The following is a 26,468-nucleotide window of genomic DNA, read 5'->3' as shown; positions in this document are numbered from 1 at the left end:
TCAGAGAAAAGATAGGTAGGATCCCCTGGAATAAAATGCTTCATTGATGTTAGCCTATAAGGGATAAGAGATACTTAAGAGTGAATTTCTGAAGGTTCAAAGGGAAACAATTCCAATGAGGGAAAATGGGATTTATCTGAAGAGACTTTTGTGAATGCAAAGTTAACTTATTAACTAAGATTTTAAAAAGTACCATATATAAGATGGAAGCAAGGCCAGGTAATAGAAGATAAATGAATGTAAGAGGGTGGTATGATTAAATAAAAACAATGCAAAAATACACAATGAGTTAAGATCAATGGAAAGAAGGTAAGAACAACAAAAATAACAACAAAAAAGCTCTCATGAATGAAAAATGAAAGCCAAAAAAACTTTCAACCTGGGCTGAGCAGGATAAGATGATAGCAACTGAGAAATAGTTTTTATTTTGTTTCCTGTGTTTGTGAAAAAGAATGACTGTTACATTGGAAAGGATATAGTAAAATAGCTATGATCAAAATCAGTAAGGAGATATTGCTGAATTCAGGCTTCTTACCTAACCAGCTGTACCAGCTGTTTAGGATCCTTGGATCCTGAAAGAACTGTTAGATGTAAGTACAGAAAAAATCACAGGAAAAATGTAGCACAAGAATGGAGAGAAAGAATGCCATGATTTTCAAAAAGAAAACCCCAAAAGATAAGAAATGTGCAAACTATATGTCAAAGAGAATAAATATGATTCCTGGGAAAATTCTAGAATGACAAAAAGCAATCATGGACTCATCAGGAACAAGTTATTCAATATTAACCACACACACACACACACACACACACACACACACTTTTTTGTTTTTTGCAAGGCAAATGGGGTTAAGTAGCCTGCCCAAGGCCTGTCCAGCTAGGTAATTACTAAGTGTCTGAGACCGGATTTGAACTCAGGTACACCTGACTCTAGGGCCAGTGCTCTGTCCACTGCACTATCTAGCCACCCCAACCTCCTAATTTTTTTTTGACAGGATTACTAAAGTTATATGGAATGATGTGGACCTTGATTTTAACAAAATTTCTGATAAATATCTCATCCTATTCTTATGAACAAGGTGGAAAGATATGGATCACACAATCAGATGGATATCAAATGCATTAGATGGCTAGGTTCAAGAAGTTGAATTCAATATTGTTAATGGTTCAAAATCAACATAGCAGGAGGTCTCCAGTGGAGTACCTTAGAATTCTCTAATTAGCCTTGTTACATTTAACATTTTTTATCAGTGACTTCAATAAAGGAATAGATGCTCTTTAGATATACAGATGACTCAAGGCTTGGAAGGATGGCTAATCCACAGGAAGATATAGATAGGATCCAAAAGGTCTTGAGATTTTGGGTTAGCATTGTATTCAATCTAGAAAGAAGAAATTTAAAAGAGATTGGGTCTAATATTTGGGTACAAAAAAAATCAACTTCACAAGTAAAATTTAGGAAAAGGCATGGATAGGCAAGAGTTGTCTTCAAAAATAATCTGAGTCTTTTAGTAGACTGAAAACTCAATATAATTCTACAGTATATGAAACTTCCAAAGAAGTGAAAAAAAAACTTTACAAGAAAAATTAGGGGAAGGTTTGGATAGGAAAGAGTCATTCTGAAAAATAATCTTGGAGTTTTAATGGACTGATGGTCAAGAAAGGTCTATTTCATCAAGGCAAGCGAGGAATGCAGTTCCGTGTAGGCTTCACTAGCACAAATCAGGAGCCAGTCATGGGGGCAACTGAATCAGCTCACAGATGCCAAAGACAACTGAAAAGTTCAGCAGGGAACACCAGGAGTCCCAGCAAACCAGAAGTAGACCTAGGGAGCTACTGAATCAATAACAGTAGCAGCTGCTTTTGGAGCTTCTAACTCACAGATAGTAAAGGGGTAGAATAACTGGTCAGAAGGAGCTTACGGGGATCTCTTTACTAGCACTGAGGAAGGACTCTGCTTCCTTTGCTCATACTCAGATATGGGTGGCAGTCCCAGGGTGAGGAGGAGTAGAAACACACCAAAGCTTGCAGCTGCAGGAGAGCAGGGACCCTTGTCACAATTCCAGGGTAGGAAGGAGTGCTATGGTCACTCACATATAAGAGTACAGGCCTCTCCTAAGATCATATTACCTTGGCAGAACTGAAAACTTACAAGTCGTTAGGAGTCTTCTTTGAAAACAATTGCATATAAAAACTCTGAAACTTGGGACAGTTCACCCTCTACCATGGAAGCAGAAACCCACTTTAGTAAAGAACTAAGTCAAGAAATAGTTGGGAAAAATGAGCAAACAACAGAAAAAAATACAAACTACAGAAAATTAGTTTCTCAAGGAAGATTAAACATGCATAATCAAAAAAAGAACTTACACATCATCTTTCAAGAAATTATCAAGGAAAATCATTCTGATATTCTAGAACCAGAAAGTAAAACAGAAATTGAAAGAAGACACTGAAAGAGATCCAAAAATGAAAACTCCCAGGAATATTATAGCCAAATTACAGAGCTCCCAGATCAAGGAGAAAATATTGCAAGCAATCAGAAAGAAATAATTTGGGGTAGCTATTAAATGTTGCAGTGGATAGAACACAGACCTGGAGTCAGGAGGACCTGAGTTCAAATCCGACCTCAGACACTTAATGATTACTTAGCTGTGTGACCTCAGGCAAGTCACCTAACCTGACTGCCTTGCAACCCCCCCCCCCCAAAAAAAAACACAACCCACCAACAAAAGAAACACGTTAAGTATCATGGAAATCATAGTCAGGATAACACAAGATTTTGCAGCTTCTACATTAAAATTTAGGAGGGTGTGGAAGATGATATTCCAGAGGGAAAGGAGCTAGGATTATAACCAAGAATCATTTACCTAGAAAAACTGAGTATAATACTTCAGGGGGAAAAAAATGGTAATTTAATGAAATAGAGGACTTCCAAGCATCTCTGATGAAAAGATCAGAGCTAAATAGAAAATCTGACATTCAGATAAGACTCAAGAAAAATATAAAAAATAAACGTGAAAGAGAAATCATAATAGATTTAATAAGGTAAAATTATTCACATTCTTACTTGGGAAGATGTTACTTGTAACTCCTAAGATCTTTATTATTATTAGAACAGTTAGAAGGTGCATGGATAAGAGGGTATAGATGTAAATTGAATATGATGGCATGATATCTAAAAAAAATAAATTAAGGGGTGAGAAGGAGGAATGTATTGAGAAAAGGGGAAAGAGAAAGGCAGGATAGAGTAAATTAGCTAATATAAAAGAAAAAAGTGGAGGGGCACCTGGAAGAGGTTGACAGAGCACTTGAACCTTGTTCTCATTTGAACTGGCTCAAAGAGGGAATAACATACACATTCAATTGGGTATAGAAATCTATATTATCTTATAAGAAAATAGGAGAGGAAGGGGATAAGAGAAGGGGGAATAAGGGAAAATTATGTGCATGTGTATGTGATAGAAGAGAGGGGAGACTGGGGAAGAAGGTAGTCAGATGTAAAACACTTTTGAGGAAGGACAGGGTAAAAGGAGAGAGAATAGAATATGGGAGGGGGGAGAGAGGAGAATAAGACGTAGAGAAATACAGTAAGCAATAGTAACTGAAAAAGTTTGGAAGCAAATTTTTCTGATAAAGACCTCATTCATTACTAAGCAAATAGAGAATTGAATAAAATATAAAAATAAAATCCATTCCCCCAATTGATAAATGATCCAAAGATATGAAGTAATCAAGGCTAACTATAGCCATATAAAACAGTGTTCTAACTCACTATTGATTAAAGAAATGCAAATTAAAACAATTTTGAGGTATAACCTTATTTATGCCCATTAGATTGGCTAACATGACAGAAAAGAAAAATGACAGAGAGAATGTGGGGAAAAGTCACTTAACCTCTGTTTGCTTCAGTTTCCTCATCTGCAAAATGGGGTTAATAATAACATCTATTTATCAGGGTCGTTATGAGGATCAAATGAGAGAGCAATTTGTAAAAAATTTAGCAACAGTACCTGGAACATTTAAGTGCTACAACATAAATTTCAGTTGTTATTCTTGTTGCTATTGTTTATTTTGCAAAATAACAGATGTTATGATCCTATTTCCTATTTTTGTTAATTTAAATAACAACCCTTAAACCTTAAAAAAGTTTACTTACAGTTCAAGTTAGACTTCAAATCATATATCCACAGAAAAAAGAAAAGTAAAAGGTTTAAGACTTATTATTCTTGAGACTAAGAAATCAGATTTCTAATTAACTACAAAATCCAGCACATTCAGAAACCAGAACCTCTCAATATTATCAGCTCCTCACAGGTTAAACTTAGAGCCCAAGAGGCAACAGAAAAACTGCAATGAGAATCAGATGTCCTCCCATTCTGTTCCAGGAATGAAAACTAAGGCTTAACTTGTAGCTGGAAACCAGGGGTAACAGCTAAGTCATCAAGTCTAAAAATGAAAGGAGATCACTTCAAGTATATGATTCCACTTTTTAAGAGGAAGAGGTACCAAATATATTGAGGCCTCATTAGAATACTAGGATTAAGTATGGAGTTCCTTTGGATCCAGTCCAAAGGAAAGTAGTTAGGAAAGCACCGGAGCAGTCACACACCTATTCTATGTCTGGTAGATTCTAATATCATGTAATACCCTAATTGAGAAATCAGAAATCTTGAATTTGTAAATGAAAACATTTGCATTTTCAACAACACCCTCTGATTTTAATTTTTTCTTCTTTAAACTTTACCTAACTATTTGAGTACCGTCGTCTCGGAGATGATAGGCTCTAGCAGTATTCTTCTTGGCCCATTCAATATGCTCTTCTTTGTTCCATGTTCCCACAACCACAGATGTTTTTCCAATTTCCTTATCCTAAAATATGCAAAAATGCTTGTGACAGGTTTTACACTTTGAAATATCTTATCTATAATGATGACTCATGACTTTCCAATTTGCTTTGATCATTAGTTCTATATCAACAACTACCTTTTGAATACATACATCCATTACATAGCCAATTCCTTAAACTTAATGCATCCAAAATTTACCATCTTCACTCTTAGATGCCCTTTTACAATTATCTTTTCATTAATGGTACCACCAGTCTCTTAGTCATTCAGACTAGAAACAGTTCATTGGCTTCTCCACCTCTATCTTCCTCTGTATTCATCATTTCCTTTGAAACATCTCTAACATCTATCTCTTTTTCTCCATTTCTATTGCCAAGTAAGAAGCATAATATAGTGGGGGAAAAAGTAATGGCTTAGGACCATTAGGACTCTGTCATCACTAAATATATAACTTTGGAGAAACACTTCATTTACTGGAACAATTTACTTTATAGTGTGGTTTTGAGAATCAAATGATAAGTTACAATTATTGTAAAGGGCTCAGTAAACTGCAAAACACTACATAAACACAACTGATTTCTATCAGCCTTATTTGCAACTACCTCCCATAGACTCAATCACAGAATTTTGGAGTTAGAAAAGACCCGAGTAGTGGTAAGAGGCCTCTTGAATTGCCATATTTTCCAGAAACATATGGGACCTGGAAGGATGCAAGAGGTACAGAACATGTCAATGTTCTGCCCTGAGCAGACATACTTTGCTATTTGCACCCAAACTTAGGTTCCCTAAGTGCCCCTGGGAGTCTAATCAGTTATAAAAATAATAAGTCTTCTGGGACTGAGAAAACAAGGGCTGGCCCCTTGTAGATAAGGAGACCATCCTATCTTCATGGTGTAGCAGTTCCCAAGGAAAAAGAATGCAGTTTTTGCCAGCCTTTCTCTCTCTGGGAGTTAATTAATCCTTTCCCAACCCTTACTACTCTTTTCTTCTTCTCTGTTGCAATTTCATAAATAGGCAAGCTTCTGTTTGGATCATGATCCTCTTTCACCTGTATAGGGGTTCCACATCACTATCATTTCTCTTGTAATAAATCCAGTTGCAGTGCATATCTCACAAAGTTGTGATATTCTTTTTAACTACTGCCAATAGCATAACCCAGACCTGAACAAGAAGCCCTCTATCACATATTCTAAAGTATTTGTCCAATAATGGTTTTAAGATCTTGAATGAAGGGGATAACATTTAGCTACTTACAACTGTTAGGAAACAAAAGTATTTATGTTGTCAATCTAATCTTAAGGAACTTGATTTCATCATGCTGCTTTTCTGGTCAAACATCTTCAATAGCTTTCTAATTCCAAAGTCCCAAATTCTGAGCCTGAAACTCAAGGACCTTCAAAACTTCGTCTTAGCCAACTTTTCCAATTTTATCTTCAATTATTTCTTTCAGGCACCAGCCAAACTGTTTCCACATCATTCACTAAACAATGTCATACTCATTTGCAAGGTCAACACTTAGCTCATATTGTTTGCCTTACTCTGAATGCCCTTTGACTAACAGTTTACCTATCCAAATTCTTTTAAGCTCCAATCCCATTTCTTCTTTCATATCCCATTCTTTGAACTTTGCCATTAATTACAGTATATATCAATTTTTTGTCACTTAAACAGTGTACCAAATATTAAATACTGCTTTTAATTACTTTAGTGCTTTAACCAGGACATACTTGCTGATTTAATGAAGAATTTAATAAAAAGTATTAGGTCAGAAAATGTCTTATTTGTCTGCAATGGTTCAAATATGATCCTCTCTAAAGTTAACGACATGATAAAAGATACATGACTTCTTTTAATTTCCCCCAAAAATTATAAATAAAATTTTGAATTTATTAAAAAAAGAGAAATACATGAAACTACAGATCTCTATTATGTAAAGCTTGCATTTATTAGTAGCTTTCAAAGTTGTCATATTTGTCTATTTCTTTCTGGCTTTCATTCTCTTCTTTTTTTTTTATGACCTCATGAACTTATGATCTTTTCTTTCCTCCTTCCCTTCCTCCCTTTCATACCTATTCTATTCAATCATCCCTTGTCCTCCAAACTCACCTTCATATGGGGAAAAAATGGTTTCTACTAAAATTTCTTAGGATTTTTAAGACACTTTGCTTAAGCTGGGTAGTAGAATTCTCTATAAAAATTATATATAAATTATATATAAAATTTATTTTAATATCACCAGCAATGTATTTTCTCTCATCATCTACATTTTTCCTTGTTAATTAAAAAGTAATCTTTTTAATCTTATACTACATAATACAAATAAGTTGGAACACAAAAAGCTTCCATCTATGGGGACCTTGAGTCCAGAAATGCACTTTCCGTGAAAACTTACTCACTATTCCCTTATTCAAATTTCATTGGCTTCCTATTTCCTATAGAATAAAAATGTAAATTCTTCTATTTAACTGTTTTTTTTTCAAGGTAATGGAGTTAAAAGACTTGCCAAAGTTCACATAGCTAAGAAATTATTAAGTGACTGAGGCTGGATTTTAACTCAGGGTGTCCTGACTCCAGGGACAGTACTCTATCCACTGTGCAACCGAGTTGCTCCCTTCTTTTAAATGTTTAAAGTCCTTCACAACCTAGTCCTAATCTATATTTCTATTCTCACTATCCATTTATTTTGCATCTGTTTCTTTATGGTTCAAACTGATCTTTTCTTTGTTCTTGAACATAATCACTTAAAAAATGCTCTATCAATTAATCTGTCTTTCTATCTTGTATTCTTCGATTTAATATAATGCAAGCTTTTTGACAAATGTGATTTTTCTTGTCATTGTATCCCCAATGCCTAATATAGTACTTGGTGCACACATTTGCTTAACAAATGAAAACTGACTGAAGGGAATATTGAGTAATTTAAGGACTTACACTTTTTTCATAGTCTGATTATATTTATTCCAATAAGAAATCCTTAATGGATAAGGTGGATAGATTTTCAGAGTAACTGGCTTAATTTATCTAGATTTATTAACTGAGTTCACATATCAAATTCCTATTTCATCTGTTTTTTAAATTTTTATAATGCATTCCATAAAACACTAAGCTTACCATTAAAAAAAAATGTCCATGATCTGCCACAAATCTACAACTTAAAAGATTTGTCAGGAAATAATAATACTTAAGGCTGACACTTCAAGGTTTACAAAGAGCTTTACAAATATTACCTCTTTTTGGTCTCAAAAGCACACTTAGCTAAAATAGCAATGGTTTGTATAGTGTTTCCTGTGTGCCAGGCCCTAGGTCAAGCACCTTCCAATTATTTTCTCATTTGATTCTCACAACCACACTACAAAGTAGGTGTGATTATTATCTGCATTTTACAGATGGGAAACTGAAGCAAAAAAAGATTAGGTGATTTGCCCAGGGTTTGAAAGTAAGTGTCCTGAGACTGGATCTGAATGCAGCTCTTCCTGCCTTCATATCTAGTGCTCTATCCACCATGTCACCTAGATGCCCCTGTTTGTAAGATGGGGCTTATCTCTATTTTGTTACAGAATAAACTGAGGGTCAGAGATGTTAAATGACTTGCTCTTATTATGTAGCTAATTACAAGCCAATTCCTCCTGGCTCCAAGTCCATCCCTTTATACATTACAATTCACTGCCTATAAGACACTAAATTTCACATAAAATTTTCATTCCCACACACAAAATGACTTTTATATGCTCCCAGTAATAAATGATCCCCAGAGAAAAACTGAAAATGAATAACTCAAAATTAATACTTAGTATTTCATTTTTTAGATTTTGTAGATGATCTAACATTGTTTTCTAGTGTTATCAACTGTGCCATATAATAAAATTCATTTCAATTTACAACAGTATTATAATAATATAAATAATATTCCATACCTCATGGTATTGATGCACATGTTTGCCATAGCAAAATTCATATTTCCACCAACCTACACCCTAGAGTCAGTAAAAAAGAAAATATTAATGATAGTTTCAGGGTCTCTCAGTAAAGTGAGAAATATAGTGAAATTAATTCTACTTACACTGTAGAAGAGATGTTCAACAAAATGTTTTTGATTATAACAATATGATAGAAAGCACGTGAATATGACAAAATAGTTTACAATGGAAATATTAGTAATATTAAACTAGAATGCATCTTCCCATTTTTCCTTCTCATTTTTCCCAATAGGTCAGCAGATATAATGTATCTGCTATCTTACTCATCAAGTACAACTAATTTGGGCAATGAAATAGTATATATATATATATATATATTGGGAAAATAAACTTAAAAAAATTAAAATTTTCCACCTTATTGTATTTTTTTCTATATCTTTTACTGAAACAAAGCTAATAACTTTTTTTTGCATTTAGGCATGCTAACATAATAGTTATGCTTACTTAGTCCTGGTTTCCTATTCAAGAATCATAAATCAAATAAATTTCACCATTTAAATTATGACCAAAAAAAAAAATCTGTCAACCAATTTGCTTAAGATAAAAGTTTACACATGGATTGACAAAAATTAATACTTTCAGGTTACATTGTGGTCATTAGCCAATTTTAATTGGAAAAAATCAAGGTTGGTTGTTTCTCAGAAAATTCTAAGTTTCCTATAGACAAGCACATTTTTCATTTTTTAATCCTGTCAATGTACAGTAAACAAGTCCCTAAAAAATGAAACTCTAAGAGTTTGAATAATCATTCCTCACCCCATGAAAACAGTAAGCCCCACTAAGAAATTCCTTTATGAGTTGATCATCAGTCAGTTTGGAGATGTGTGTTGTTCCAACAGTGAGTAGTTGATGAGTGCCAAGAGCAACTGGTTTTGGGATGGAGGTAAATTTGTCTTCTTTAGTTGAATGTGCTTCTTCCTGAAATTAAACACTGACTCTTTAAGGATTCTCAATGTATTTATTAAAACTGTAAAACTGATGTCTTAAGTGTCCCCCCAACCCCCACAAGTGATGTCAATTTCCAATTACCTTGGCCCCTCAAAGAATCCTCTCTTAGGACAAAGAAGTATAGTTAAATAAAATCAACTTACACACTGACCATATCAAACAATGTATTGCCTATTTCTATACCAGCAATCCACCACCTTTTTAATATTTTCTCCTTTAGGGTGATCAGTCCAAGATTATTAGATTTATTTACAAGAGATGCTTGTAGTTAGTAACTAATGATGAACAGCAGACAAACAGGGGATACCCAATGTTTTATTGAAATTACTTAAGCAGTGAGTAGGTTGAAATATCAAGATATGAGGATATGTAAATGCTCAACTAAGATGGAATTGGATGCTAACTATACACCATCCTTTTTAAAAAAAAATAATATTTTCATAATTTTTGTTTCTTAACTTAGTAGTCCTTATCTTCCTCTTTAAAAGTCATCCCTAAGACAAAAGTATTTTTTGAAGAGAAAAAAAAAGTTAGCAAAACTGAGTACACTGAAAACGTCCAAAAATATGTGAAATGTGAAACAATTGTGACCTATCCACCTCTATGAAGGGAGAGAGGGGTTCACCCCTTTCTTTCTGGAGGAACATCTGAAGGACAAATAGTCCTTCTGAGACAAGATTAGGTTCTGAATTATTTTAAAATCTCATGTCATGCTTTCATATACTTCATATATATATATGTACATATATATATTACACACACACACACACACACACAGAGCAAGCATAAGAGTACACACACACACACACAGAGCAAGCATAAGAGTACACACACACACACACACACACACACACACACAGAGCAAGCATAAGAGTACTCATACAAATACTCTTAGAGAAGCACCATGGTACAGTGGCAAGAGGACTGAATTAGAATACCATGTTCTGCCACTGCCATGTGCTCTCTGTGACCTTAGCTAAATGACATAAATCTCTGAGTTTTCGTCCCCTTATCCCATCAAACTCTAAAAATATGATCTTCTGGTCTTATTATTGCCTATATGTTGCCTTACTTTATCAATAATAATTACATCTCCGAAGAACAGAAGATAGAAGCAAAGAAAACAGCTATAGAAAGAAAAGACCCAATAGAAAATAGAAATAAAATCAATAAAGTTATTTGATTTCAAAAATTTTTGTAGAATCTATTCTCCATCTTTCATCTGCAGCTCTGCTTGGTAGAACTCCAAAGAATATGAAGCCCCAGTATAAGATATCCCTTGGGGGCAATATCCTTATCTCCCCAGCCTTTCAGATTCTTTTTGTGCTGTCTTCCCCCATTAAATTACAAGTTCCTTGAGGGCAGAGATGGTCTTTTCTTATTTCTTTCCCCAGTGTTTTAGCACATTGCCTGGCCCATAGTAGGCATTTAATAAATTTTTATGTAAACTGAATTTTTATTTTTTTATTGCCATCAACGCACTAAGTCTCTCATTACCATCTATCTATTCAGATTATTACACTTGCCTGCTAATTGGTCTTCTGTACTCAACTTTCTTTTCCCTTCATTCACTGTTCATATACCAGATCAATCTTCCTTATGTACAGATCTGATCACGTCAATGATTTGTTCAAAACCTTTCAATGTTTTATAGAACATGAACAAGGGTCACTATTGTTCCTTTTGACAGAAGATAAATTTTCATTCTCAAGGAAAATAAAGAGTAGTAAGCTTGTATTTCTATAATAATGTTTTCATTTTTATAAACTCAAATGTCAGGAGCATTTTGTTAACGCTAATGAATGTATACCATTAGGTAACATAAAAAACTCAAGAGGCAAACCCAAAATCATTCTTTTTTTTTGCTGAAGGGACAAAAAAGGATAAGAAAAATTGGTAGTGGGAGGGAAAGTGATGGAACATGAATTTTAATTATGTAGATTTAAGGCTTGAAGCTCAAACTAAACTTTACCTATTAAAACTTGAAAAAAGAAAAGTCATGTATTCACACTATTATAAAAATATCAGTAATCAAATCACTTTTAACGATTTGTGGAACCTAGGATACTTCAAGAAATACTCAAATTTAGAATTTGTGAAATATTATATTTGCTAGAAAAAATATTTTCAAAGCATCAGACCCCACATTTCCTGGAACGGAAACTTTACAATATCAATTAAAATTGTGATTGCTTCCTTGAAAAAAAGACAAGAAAGTTATATTTTGTTCAGTATCTTGGTTGAAGTCACCTATTTCAGTAGCAGGAATAACAATTGTGCATGGCACTAGATGATATCTAATTCAACCTCCTCATTTTATAAATAAAGAAATTAAACTCCAGGGGGATGGGTTCAAGATCACAAAGGTAGAGGTAGCAAAGTCAGAATTCAAATGTAGGACTTTTCAATCTAAGTCTAATACTCTTTCCACCACCATAGTGCATTCAGGATACTACCTAGAAGAAGACAGGCCAGGATTGCATTTGGAATGAAAACTCTTAATAAAATGGTTCAAAGAATTCATACACTAATAATATCATATTTTCCTCTTTCCAGAGTGATACTGTTGGTCACTAGACAAAGAAAGAATACACTCACATTTTCTTTCATAAAGCAAATAAATATTTTAAGCTATTTTGGTACATTATAAATGTCATTTTAATGATCTGTTAATGTCCATTTAAATGTTTAAATATCAGGAAACAAGGGAAAAACTTGGCTTTTATCCAAAGCTAAAAAAGGGAAGTGAACTAATTAGGATATTTATAAAATTCAAAATACCTTAAAGCTGTGTAGTGGTAAAGGGAAGGCAGAAATGAATGGCATAAAAAGGGGAAGTGAAATAAGGAAAATAAAAAATTAAAATTTCTTATTTAAAGACAATATAGTTTAGGTCATAAAAAAGAGAATGAATTATAAAATCATATTAATGTATATTAAGACAATGCTACAAAGCATGGAATAGCATTAAGTAATTTTGATACCTCTTTAACTCTTCTAAAAGGGATCTTCATTACTTCTTGTTGCTGTTCCAACTTTACCAGATTGTGAGGCTTAAAGGGTGATCCTGGGAGTGACTGGCAAAATATGTCATTCACTGGGGAAGATCTGAACCTATTCAAAAACAAGGGCATAAGCTAGTGTGTATAAAGCACAGAGCAAATATCTGGGACTGTTGGATGTAACGCTATTAATTCTAAATACCTTACCTATACTTAGGATGATTGCACAGTAGAGGTGTCAATATGACAACTTCATATTCACAAGTAGTAACTTCAGCTACTGAAAGAATTTCATGTTTCGCTTCAGGATGACAGATATACATCACAGTACTTGATCTGGGGAGGTTCTGTCTCAAGCTACAAGGGGTGCCATTTCCCATCCCCACAGAATAGTAGGGAGTCATCTGACCTTCAATATTTTTAGTGGGAATCTTAAAAACAAAAGGAAAAAACCCCACCCCAAAAGACAATTCTTATAAACGTAAAATAAACTGTTTATTCTTAAGAGTTCACAAATGTATGGGACATTTTTTAAAAGATCTTTTCTTACTAATATTCTTTTTGATTTTATTGCCAAAGCAAGTTTTATAAAAATGAAAATGCCTTAGTGGCAAAGTTTAATTCAAAATAATTTTAGTTATTTTCTAAATCCCTGTCCCAACCAACATGTACATATACACAGGAGATAAGAAAATGTTTGATGCACATGAAGTATTTACTAAATCTAAGCCCATTGTTCATGTTAGGGAAGAACTAGCAAATTTATTTAGTCTTATTTTTATAGACTTTATATTTCATGAAAAATTTCTATATTTTAAAAGTGACTATAATATAATGAAATATTTTTTTGAAAGGCAGCCATAGCATAGGGAAAGAGAACTGACCTTGAAATAAGGACATCTCAGGCTCAAAAACAAGCTGGTCATGTGATCAGTCAAGTCATTTAATTCTTTTAGTGTTCTAGACAACACTTTCAGATTATTAGTTTCATAATGCTTTCTGATCTGCACTGACAGAAGACTTTCCTTTTTAGGTATTCTCTACAACTCCAATTGTAGAATTGCATAGAATGAAATTAAATGAATAAGCTTAAATAAAAATGCATCTTTTAGTATTAGGAAAAATATTATGGCATTAGATAGATAATGGGCTTGGAGTCAGAAGCCCAAAGTTTGAGTCCAAGCTTCGATTCTAGTAATGCTTCTTAAGTTATTGAATATCATTGGGTCACACAAGCCTACTAAAGTTGAAATATCTATTATTTATTTGGGTCCCCAATTTTCTCACTCCTCCAGTCCCTTCCTACTGAGAAAGCAAGCAATATATCAATTATAAATGTGAAATCATACAAAATATCTTCATATTAATCAAGTTGCAAAAAAATTCAAGAAAAATTTAAAAAGTAAGGAAATACTTCAATTTGTACTCAGAATTCAGAAGTTTTCTCTCTGGAGGGAAACAACATTTTTTCTTCATGATCCTTCAGAAATGATTTGAACCACTGCATTTATCACAGTAAAAAAGTTTTTCACAGTTAGTCATTGTAAAATAGTACTGTTACTCTATATAATGATGTCCTGGTTTTGCTCACTTCATTTATGTCAGTTCATATGTCTTCCCAGGTTTTTCTGAGACCATCCATGCTGTCATTTCTTATTGCACAATAGTATTTTATCACAATTTTATACCACAACGTGTTAAACCATTCCCAAATTGATATGGATTCCCTTAATGTCAAATTCTTTGCCACCACAAAAAGAGATGCAAATATTTTTGTACAGACAGGTCCTATTTTCTGCTGGGTCAAAGGGTGTACAGTTTGTGGAATGTGCTTTCTGGAGAACAGTTGAATCATTTTGCAACTCCATCAACACCTATTTTCTGATGTCTTCTCCAACATTTGACCTTTGTTAGGTATAAGGTGGTACCTCAAAAATCTTATTTTGAATTTCTAATCAGTTTTTTTAATTTGACTATAAATAGCTTCGATTTCTTCTACTGAAAATTGCCTATTCAATCTTTGACAATTTGTCAACTGAGGAATATCTTAATTTTTAAAAATTTGATTCTGATCTCTATATATTTAAGAAACTTGCTGTAAAACTTAAATTTTTTATTTATGGTACTTTTTTGTGTTTTTGTTTTTTTTTTGTTTTTTTTGTAAGACAAATGGACTTAAGTGGCTTGCCCAAGGCCACACAGCTAGGTAATTATTAAATGTCTGAGACCGGATTTGAACCCAGGTACTCCTGATTCCAAGGCCAGAGCTTTATCCACTACCCCACCTAGCCTCCCCCATTTACATTACTTTTAAAGCAAAATGTTGTTCCTTCATTATCTCTTTTAATTAGGTCTATTTCTGCTTTTTCTTTATCTGAGATCATGATTGCTACACTTGCCTTTTTTTTACTTCTGACACAACAGATTCTGCTCTAGTCCCTTACTTTAACTCTGTTGTCTTTCTGCTCTAAGTGTATCTATTGTTAATAACACCTCATGATCAAGTCTTCTATCCACATCCATTTTATGGATGAATTCTTCCTTTCCCTTATCTCCCAGTGCATCCCTCTTTCTAATCTCTTCATTTTTTATTTTATATCACTCTTGTGCCCTATCTTTATAACTAAATGCCCCATGTTATCATCTTCTTATACTGGAAGTTTAACCTTACTAAATTTCTTTTGATTTCCCAATCATGTTTACTTTTTTAATACTTATCTTGAGTCTTGTGTTTGTTTGAATGCCAAGTTTTCTTTTTTGGTTTTGGTCTTTTCATAAGGAATGTTTCAAAGTATTTATTTCATTAAATATCCATCTTCCCCCCTTGAAAGATTATTCTAGGGGCGGCTAGGTGGCGCAGTGGATAAAGCACCGTCCTTGGAGTCAGGAGTACCTGGGTTCCTATCCGGTCTCAGACACTTAATAATTACCTAGCTGTGTGGCCTTGGGCAAGCCACTTAACCCCATTTGCCTTGCAAAAACCTAAAAAAATAATAAAAATAAATAAAAGTGAAAGATTATTCTGTTTTGATAGGTGGGAGATTATTTTTTATTGTAAACCTAACTCCTTTGCTCTAAGGAAGATTATATTCTGAACCTTCTATTCCTTTAATGTAGAAACTACTAAATCTTGTGTTATCCAATGTGTAACTCCATGATAATCTGTATTGTTTCTTTATGGCTGCTTGGAATATTTTCTTCCTGGGAGCTCTGATGAAATTTGGCTAAAATATTCCTGGGAGTTTTCATCTTGGGATCTCTTTCAGGTGATCTTTCATTTTACCCTCTGGATCTAGAGTTATCAGGGCAGTTTTTCTTGACAATTTCTTGAAAAGTGTTATCTAGATTCTTTGTTTTTTGATCTTGGATTTGAGAAAATCCAATAATTCTTAAATTCTCTCTCCTTGATCTATTTTTCAGGGCAGTTGTTTTTCTATTGAGAGTTCACATTTTCTTCTATTTTTCAATTATTTTAACTTTATTTTTTTTTGAAGTCTAATGGGAGTAATTTGTTTCCACTTGTACAATTCTAATTTTTAAGTAATTAATTTCTTCAATGAACTTTGCACCTCCTTTTCCAGTTGGTTTATTCTGCTTTTTTAAGGCCCCCCCCCAGCAAACCTTTTTTTCCCCCTCTTTTTCCAAATAGTCAATTTATCTTTTTTTAAGATATTATTTTCTTCATTATTTTTAATGCCTCTTTTACCAAGATGTAATTTCTCTTTTCATAATTTTCTTGCATTGCTCATTTCTTTTCACATTTTTTTTCTCTAACACTCTATCTCTTTAATAGTTCAGGAAAGCTTGTTCAGCTTAAGTTCAGTCAGTATTTTTTTTTTTTTTGAGGTCATGCTTCTAGATGTTTTTACACTGCTGTCTTTTTTTGAGTTAGTCTTCCCTGCCCTGCAGTAACTTTTTATGGCTGAGTTCTTTTTTTTTGGTTAGTTTTTCAGGACTATTTCTTGATCTTGAACTTTATATTACAGTTAGGTTCTACTCACAGTGGGGGTGGACGGACACCCTCCCAAGCTTAAGGTTTTTTTGTGCAATTTTCAATTTCAGTTCTAGGAGTTTGCAAATTTTTGGTGCTTCCAAGGTGGTGTCATCCAAGAAACAGTGGTTACTACTTTCCAGATCTGTGCTCTGGTATTTACCCAGGAAGGGTTCCTGCTCTCCTGTAGCATAAGTGTTAGAAATCCTCTTAGCTCCTGAACTGTGACCAGGACCCCTGCTCTCTAGTAACCAATCATAAGCATTCCTCTCTTCCTTGGAACTGCAACTCAAAACTGCATATGGTCAATAATCACTGCTACATAGTGCCAGGTCCTGTATCCAAGGTCAGCAAAAAGTTCCCTGTAATCTCTTTCTGAGCAATTTTCCCATCCCCTGAGAGATCCTGAAACTTCTGCTACAAATGTCACTTCCAAGACCCATACTGGTCTCAGGCTGGAAAAATAACCTAACCTTTCTGTTGGTTCTGTTGCTCCAAAAATCAGTTTAAAGTTGTTTGGAGGAGACTGTTGGGAGAGTTTGGCTGGGTTGCTGCTTCTACTCTGCCATGTAGCGTCATATCCTTATCCCATACTCCCTCTCCTCAATATTATGTTTAAAGTATTCAATACTTATAACCTTGCCATTGATTTGGAAGTAAATATTAATAAGGAAGATTCCAGCCCATCCATGCTTATCCATTTGTTAACTATGTTTTTTCATAAGATTTTCTTATCTTTAAAATGGTTATAAAAATATTTGTCCTATATCCCTCACAGAGCTATTGTGAGGAAAGTGATTGCCACGATTACTATATTTCTATTTCACATTTAGTGACATTTTCATAACTGAACCTTGCCTCTTCAAGACAGAAATCTTTGCAAAATATTAAAATATAATTTCCTGTCTTAAAAAGAAAATACAATACAATCTAATCTTTTTCTTGATTATTCAGTTTTATCCTATGAACCTCAATTAATATTATTCACTATTAAGCCAAGTGGATAAAGAGTCAGTCTTAAGAATTAATAAGATTTGTGTGCAGATCCTACCTCTGAGATATAACTAGCTCTACAACCTCATAAGCAAATACCTTAATCTCTTGGACCCTTGGCATCTCTGTGATACTCAGTGGGGCGAGGCTAAGGAGCAAAACAGCAATGAAGAGAGCTTTTGAATGGGGAGTCTTTCACACTGAAGACATCAGAGACCTGACCAAACATCTCTCTCCCCTTCCCAGGCTTTTGAGGCCCATCAGGTTGCTGCTGCTCTAATGAGTCATGGGGGTTTCTCCTCCTTTATCCATTTTGGGTTCTATTTCTGCAGTGGATGCCAGATTGTCAACTATCTGCCATTTCTCATCACTGTCAGCATGCATGTCTTTAGCGGTCCATTTTCTTCTGATTTCTTGTTTCTAAACTGGTTTAATTCAAAAATCTTAGCAGAAGAAAATTTTTTTCAAGACAAAACTTCTGTTGAAGCAGACTATCTTACCCCATTGGATCAACAATTTTTTCTATTTTCTTTTATGATGTTACTTCAAATCTAATAAACTGTCAAAGTCTTAAAATATATCACACAAACTGTAGAAAACTAATCTGCCTATCCCCAGATTTGAAGACTGATACTCCCATGCCAAATTTTCCAAGCCAGTAATTAGGGGGCTGAAGGGAAAATATTCAGAATGATATTATTGTTGGTAAAGTATTTGTAATGGTCACCTAGATAACTGAAATATCAGGGAAATACTGAAGTAAGATGTATGACATTAGAACATTTCTTCAAAATTAAAATGGGCACTTCAGCTGATTTGTAATAACAAAGGCAACTTGGCAGTTACTAGGTGACCTAAAATTTAAAGATCTGTCTTAGGAGTGTAACTGAATTGATTGGTAAGGAAATTTTTAAAAGACATTACATTAATTTCAGTTGTTTGTAACATTCTTTTAACAGGAAGCATAAAGAACTGATAATACTAATAGAAAGATTCCTTAAATTCAACTTTAGTAGGCTTGTGTTAAAGAATCTTTAAAAGTAAATGAGATTCCACTATTAAATAGCTTTTTTTAAAAGTAGCCATAATTTCAATATAAAGACAATGGTTTACATTGTTTTTAGTAATAGTCACAGAAGATATTGCCCTATCCTAAACAATGGTCAGTAAGAGAAATATTGTGTATCTAAAACCCTTAATACAGTGGCCTGTCAATGAATAACAAGAATGAAACTTGACATTTTTCACTTGCCTCCTTTGAACTCTCTTTGGATTTTTCCTTTTCCTTTTCTTCTTTTTCTATGGAGCAATGTAAGAATGAATGAAGTTTAAGTGCAGCAACTTATAATGAAGTTATAAATGACAGTTTTCAATTAACTTAGAAACCCAAAATTTGAAATAAATGGGTTCTTCCAAAGTTCCTTGAAGGCTTCCATTAAAATATTTCTGAAAGAAAATTTTAATATAGGAGATATTTATATATGTGTATATATATATATGTATATACACACACTTTTATTAGCCAACATTTTGGATTTTAAAAACAATGTCACATGAATGATCTTTTTTATCTTCAGAAGGAAAAAAAAGGTCTCTCTCTTCACCTATTCAGAGTAAGACTAAAAATGATTTTTTGAAATGTTCTGATTTTTTCCCTGAATAAAATATTTGCTAGGGAGTTTGCCCAAGTTAATCCACAAACTGCCTTTACAATATCTGTACATGTGTGTACATATGCAAATTTCCAAATAGTTTTCTGAAAAACAAAACAAAAAATAGATGGAGGAAAAAAATCAGTATTTACCAAAATACAGAAGAAAAAAGGAAAAGACTCTAAGGAGTAATTTTACTTTTTTTAAAAAAATTCAATCTCTGAGACTATCCTAGAAATAATTTCTACTTGTACATGTACTTTAATATAAATTCAAGTCTTAGTATTAAATTATCATGCAATGACAAACCTGCTTCAGTTAGTGGGCTCTTTTTCAACTTGTTCCCAAGGAAGTATTCCTGGATATTTATTTTCTATATTTGAAGACAAAATAAAGAGTAAAAATTGTTGTAGTTATTTAGTTCAACATGGAATTGTCCTTCATCCTTGAACCCCTTTTGGCTATTCAAACCCTACTCATCTTTAATCTTTCATTCCAATTCAATCCAATACCATTTGATTTCTTTAGTACTACTCCTCAAGTCAATGAAAACTGTCACGTAGAAAGGTTAACAGGTTAACATCTATTTTGTTTGGTTCCAGAAAGAAGAATTGGGGGCAACAGAATAAAATAGCTAAGATACATATTAAGACTTCATGTAAGGAAATCCTAACAATTAGGAAGTAGTGGGTTTCTCCTCACTGGAGGTCTTCAGGAAAAGGTTAGTTGTAGTAGGTACTCTTTTTCAGGTATGTGTTGGTCATAGGTTTCTTCTAATTCTTAATTCTGAGAATCTTTGCTAAAGGAAGCTTCTCTCTCTATTTTTTTTATATTTCTTTTTATCCCTTTCGGGACCTATCAATCTTTCCTCAAGTCTCATGCTATATACTAGTGTTTTTTCTGCTATCCAAAAAATTCTCCTCTACCCTTGATCATGGCACTTGCTTATTGTCCTATCTTTCTCCTATTCACTGCTAAACTCTTAGATACATAATATCTCCATTTTCTTATTACTCATTCAATCCTGAACATTTTACAATCTCAATTTTTATCTGATAACTCTACTGAAACTTGATCAATGATACCTTAATTAAAATAGCTGATATCAGTTTCTCAGTGTACGTATCCTCCTTGACCATTATGCAGCATTCCTTGAAAATTCTGTATTATCAGGGTTTGTGTGTCTCCATATGATTATCTTTCTATGGTGTGATTTCTGTTTTCCATCCCTCCCTAATCTTCCTCTAAATTCTAGTCCTATTCCCCCAACTCCCTTACTGGGTATCTCAAACTAGGATCTCAAATTCAATATGTTCAAAAAGGAACTAATCATCTTCCTTTACAGAACTACTACTCTCTCAGGCTGAGTGCCTTAAAAACCTTAGTAATGTTTGAGTTCTGTTTTTCCTTCTCCTCCTTCCCCATCCATATTCCTCATTCTATGTCTCTCATTTGCACTCATTTACCAAATCCTATTGATTCCTATTACTATTCCCACATCTATTCCTTAACCAAGCTGCTTAAACAATATTTCCAATATATACATGTTATACTCTGCTTAAAAACCCTGCATGGCTCTAAACTGCCTATCTTTTTAGAATAAAAGCCAAACTCTTTGTCTTGGCATTTAAATCCCTCTCCAATATAGGTTTCTAACCCTATTTCACCTTACTTCCCTTCTTTTTGGAGCTACAGTGAACTACTGGTTAGTGATTTTATTACCCATCTTATCTTTTACTTTAATGCCTTTCCTAGAATAATCTATGCCCTTCTCAGCCTTTCAAAATCCCTTATTCTTTGGTTTACATACATACCTGTTTTTTCATTTTAAAAAAAATTTGAACTTAATTCCAGATAATTAATATACTTCATGTACATTGTAGAAAAGAAAGTATTGTATATTAAATTATGAATATTATATGGGACTTGATTTTCTTTTCAAGTATATGATAAATTCAACATGCAACATTCAAAGCTGTCCTGTTATCTGTGATTCTTTCTACTCTAGTCTTATTTCAAATGGAGTACAGGGTGAATCTTATCCCAGGTCATCCTCTTGCTATATCCTTGACCCTCAAAATGAAAAAAAGAAATGGCAAAACTAAATTCTTGTGATAAATTTGTACAGGCAAGTAAAACAAATTTCCATACTGGTAAAACCCCAATATATAAGTTTTATTCTGCATTTTAAATACATCATCACCTCTCTGTCAAGTGGGTAGCATGCCTTAAAACTGGTCCTCTGGGATCATGGTTCATTATTTCTTTGATCAGAGTTTTAAAGTCACAGCCTTTTAAAATCTGCTAGCAGAAAAAAGTGTCTTCTCTTTCCTCAAATTTTCTTTTCTTTTTTTTCCCTAAGGCAATGGGGACTTGTCTAAGGTCACACAGCAAGGTAATTATTATGTGCCTGAGGCCAAATTTGAACTCAGGTCCTCCTGACTCCAGGATGGTGCTCTAATTCACTATGCTACCTAGCTGCCTATTCTCAAATTTTTTTAAAAGCACCTTTTCTGAATCTTTTGCCTATATTACTCTTATATACTTGTCTATATATAATATAGATTCCTTGAAGGTAGAGACTATTATTTTTTAATCTTTGTATTTGCAATATCTAGGTTGGTAGAACTCGTATAGTTACTTAATAAATATTTCATTTTTATGAAATGCTGACTTGGCTAATATTACTGCTTTAAAAATAAAGCAGTTACTTACTTTTACTATTGTTCAACAAATAAATATTCATCAATGTACCTACTGTAGATTTTTAGTATTAGCTGAGACAAAGTTTGAAGAAAGGCACAGCATTGTTTCTACAATCAAGGTACTCATAGCCTATGAGGCAGATATGGCAAATACAGTGATTATTATAAGATGATAATTGCTTTTGAAAGGTTCAAAATAGTGTGACTAATGTTAAAATTTCATTATGAAAATGTGATAAAGCTTGGCCATGCTTTTTTTTTTTAAAGTTTTTTCAAGGCAATGGGGTTAAGTGGCTTGCCCAAGGCCACACAGCTAGGTTATTAAGTGTCTGAGACCGGATTTGAACCCAGGTACTCCTGACTCCAAGGCTGGTGCTTTATCCACTACGCCACCTAGCCACCCTTGGCCATGCTTTAAGAAAAACATACCTGACCAGTTTCTTTTTCTTCATGATACTGCCGAATGTGTTTTCCATGACATACTTCATAAGTCCAATAAGATTCAATCTTTAAAAAAAAAAAATCACAAAAACCTTAACATATTTTTAAATTTCTAAAAACTGAAATATTTTGAATTTCAATTAGTTTTTGAATAATTTATCAGATATATAACTGATCAGCTGGCAATAGTTTATTAATAGTTTTTCCTCCAATTACAAGAAAGTAAAATTTTAACATTCATTAAAAAAAAAATTTGAGTTCCAAATGTGATTTAGAACATTCTTCCATATGACTATAGATTCCTTTGATTTCTTCATTTGGAAATTGCCCATTCATATCTCTTAACCATTTATTGTATTCTTATATAAATTTGACTCAGGTCTCTATACAGTTTGAAGTCTAAAAGTGCTGTTCTCCCTGCAATCTTACTTCTTTTCATCATATCCCTCGATATTCTGGATTTTTTGTTTTTCCAAATGGTTTCTGTTATTAAGTTATCAATCTCTGACAACAATCTTCTGGGTAATTTGATTGGTATAGCATTAAAAGTGCATTGTCTAGACATGAGTCCTGTTTATTCCTCCAGCTATGTAGATTGTTCTTAAAGAAGTGCTTTTTAAGTGAATTTATATTAAGTCTTTTTGTGAACTTTGAGAGGTAGATTTCCAGATATTTTGAGGTTATTTGTACTGGGATTTCCATTTCTATTATTGGATCTTGTGTTTTGTTATTATTATTATACAGAAATGCTAATGACTTTTGAGGATTAATTTTGTAGCCTTCAACTTTGCTGAAGTTATACTTGCTGTAAAACTCTTTTCTGCTTTCCTTCTAATCTTGGATATATTGGGGTTTTTTTGTGCAAAGCCTTTTAAATTTAATAAATCAAAATCATCCACTTTACTTCTAATGCTCTCTTATCTCTTTCTTGGTCACCAATTCTTCCTTTCTTCATAGAAATCCACAGGCAAACTATTCCTTGCTTTCCTAATTTGCGATCATGTACCCATATTGACCTTATCTTGATATGCAGTGTTAAGTTGTTTGTCTATACCTAGTTTCTGTTATGCTGTTTTCTAGTTTTTCCAGCAGTTTTTGTCAAATAGTGAGTTCTTGTTTCAGAAGCTGGGGTAGTTTTGTTTAACAAATACTAGATTACTATTGTGTCTTGTGTACTTAATCTATTCCATTTATCTATCAGTCTTATTTTTTAATTAGTACCAGATAGTTTTATTGATTACTATTTTAGATATAGTTTGAGATTTGATATGGCTACAACAGCAATTTAAATAGTAGTTTAAATGAATGCTAAGAGGGTGTTTCAGAAAGTATGACAAATCTCTCCTGAATTCTACAATAGTTTTTTTTAAAACTATGAATTAATGATTACTGAAGTTTTGAAGGAAAAAGATTAGCTAGCAGGTAGCTTAATGCTTCTGGAATCTGTTACAGTCACCTAGTTTAGAAATAATTTTTCAGCAATTAAAAATGTATCAAAAAAAAGCACTTCTTAGAGAATACTCCACTTCAAGAAGTGAAATAATATGCAAGTGCAAACCCAGTTTGAAGATATAAACTACAAAATATACTCAAGAAATAAATAAAAAAATTTTTAACTTTGAAATTCACCTAGAAGTGATTTATATATGAGTGTAGTAGAGAGGAACATTTCTAAACTTCAAGTAAGATACACTTAAGTGTGTTTCTGAAAGTTTTAGAATCCCTGGCTTCTTTAAAGTCCCAACTAAAATGCACCTTCTAGAGAATGTTTCCCCAACCCCTCTTACAGTACATTCCCTTTTAAAAATCATCTCCTATTTATCTTGTATGTGGTTAGCTTTGTTTGCATATATTTGTTTGTATGTTGTCTCCCCAATTTGGCTATAAGCCTAATTTATTAAATGTATGATTATTGTGAATCATAACTTACTTTCTAATAATATAGTATAATATAAAGGAGGAATAAACAAAGAATCATTTTTGATAACTGAGTTATTTTCTAACATTATGTAAAATAAGGTTTAACAGAAAAATATGTAGTGAGTATACAGGCAGCAGGACATTGTTATACCCTATAATTCTGGTATAAGAAATTAGGTAAGTCAGTGATGTTAAATTCAAATAGAAGTAGAATTTCATATTGACTTAGAAAACCACAAATTAACATTATCTATGCTATATTTTAAAAAAATCTTGTTAAATATTTCCCAATTATATTTTCATCTAGTTAGGGCCTTACTAGGGAATTTTGCCACACCAAATTTGACACATTTGGCAATCAATAAGGGATATTATCTAAGAAATATTTGATTGGAATATGATGTTGGTTAATCATATAGTAACAACAATAGCTAATAGATGATAGTCTGAGTCCTGATCCATCTTATGTTAAAGATCTAAGGAATGCCTGTAACACTGAGTAGATTCTTTATGAAGGATTCATGGGAGAATATGGACAAGCATCAAACATGATGAAAGTGTGGATGGGTTGTATAATGTTCACACTGATGAGATCACAGATCTGAAATAAAGGTCAAATTACTAGAAAATACATACCCTGTATGAACAACTGCTTTGTTTAAATAGTGGTTCCAATAATTCACCTGGTGTAGGACCTTTATAATCTTTTTCTTCTTCCTGAAAGAATTTAAGTTCTACTAATTATAAGTATTCTGCAATAAAGGATAGAAAGGGGGGGGGGGAAGAGCACATTCTAGGTATGTGTGTTTGTGGAGGGGAGGGTTACAAGTAGAGAAGTGAGAAAATATCAAAGTCAAATTTACTAGTCATCTTTAACATAAAAAAATGAACAAACCTGTATTTAAAAATTATATCCTGTTTGGGAAACTTTGTTTCAAGGTTTAGCCCCTCAGTTGCTATTTATAATTGAGCATTAATTCTTCCAAGAATGAACTTTAATGAGTGTATGTGTGGCATTACTATCAATACATTTGTCAGAACTTACCTCATCTCCACTTGCTACAAGGGGGAGTATGCATTTATATTTTTCTTTATCTACCGTTGTCATAATGACATAATTATCTTCTTTATAGAAAACACCAGCGGCAGGCTAGAAATATTCAAAAACATGTAGACATTAGTTTAACTTCTTAAGTATAAGAAACAAAATACAAGTACAGTTGTAGTTTATTCGAACTGCTCTACTGTTGCAATTAGTGTTTTATATGTGTATGTTTTTTACATATTTGTAAGGGAGGTAGTTAATCTATTTTTGATTCAATGAAAGAAGGCAAACTAAAATACTGGATTGCAGAATTGGAATTTAAAAAGATCTTTTAAGCTGGAATAATAGGCAATTAGAGAAGCAGCAGAATAAGACCAGGATTTGGAGTCAGAGGACCTGGATAAATTCCAGCTTTGCTGTTTACTAGACTTTGGAGAAGTCACTTAAAACTTTTTTTTAAGACATTTGTGTCAACAGGAAATCACAACTTCACAAAACTTAACATGAAAACTAGATTTCAAGAAAAATGAACATGCATGTGGAACTCAAAGCATTCACAGTTCATAAAGAAGTTTGCATATTTATGACAGCTGGACAAAGGAAGGACCCTTGCAGAAGGGGACAAGACAATGGCAAAAGCCACATTCTTTTCCCTTAGGATATGTTGGTCTATAAAGATAAGAGGGTCTGCTTATCTTCAAGTGTCCCAGCTGCACAATTTCTCAGCTTAAGGGAAGACTGATTGGTGACTGTCTTGACTCCCAAGAACACATGAGTCCTCCTTGGGATGTAAACAACACATTATGTCAGTTCAGGGTGGATTTTGTCCTTGACACATTCATGGCCTCTTGCAACCAGTCACAATTGGATGCACAGTAATTTGTCTATTAAAGTGATGTTGTTTTGGTCTTATTTGATAACAAAGGTCAAGAACCTGGAAATGTACC

General features: G+C 33.3%; 1 protein-coding gene across 2 annotated transcripts in view; it reads right to left on the bottom strand.

Moving 5' to 3' along the window:
- Positions 1-26,468, bottom strand: part of ERLEC1 (endoplasmic reticulum lectin 1) — a 44,579-nt gene that overhangs the window by 12,131 nt on the left and 5,980 nt on the right. For both annotated transcript variants that reach the window (XM_074206054.1, XM_074206043.1), the window contains exons 2-11: positions 25,522-25,626; positions 25,113-25,193; positions 22,545-22,622; positions 19,720-19,783; positions 19,011-19,057; positions 12,982-13,205; positions 12,757-12,886; positions 9,581-9,742; positions 8,762-8,821; positions 4,745-4,869 (exon numbers count right to left, since the gene is read on the bottom strand). In XM_074206054.1, the coding sequence (XP_074062155.1) occupies positions 4,745-4,869; positions 8,762-8,821; positions 9,581-9,742; positions 12,757-12,886; positions 12,982-13,205; positions 19,011-19,057; positions 19,720-19,783; positions 22,545-22,622; positions 25,113-25,193; positions 25,522-25,626 (1,076 nt within the window). The remainder of the gene's footprint in view (positions 1-4,744; positions 4,870-8,761; positions 8,822-9,580; positions 9,743-12,756; positions 12,887-12,981; positions 13,206-19,010; positions 19,058-19,719; positions 19,784-22,544; positions 22,623-25,112; positions 25,194-25,521; positions 25,627-26,468) is intronic.

The sequence above is a fragment of the Macrotis lagotis genome, chromosome 1 (genome assembly GCF_037893015.1).
Source record: "Macrotis lagotis isolate mMagLag1 chromosome 1, bilby.v1.9.chrom.fasta, whole genome shotgun sequence".
NCBI classification, from domain to species: Eukaryota; Metazoa; Chordata; class Mammalia; order Peramelemorphia; family Peramelidae; genus Macrotis; species Macrotis lagotis.
This window is presented reverse-complemented; position numbering and strand designations above follow the sequence as displayed.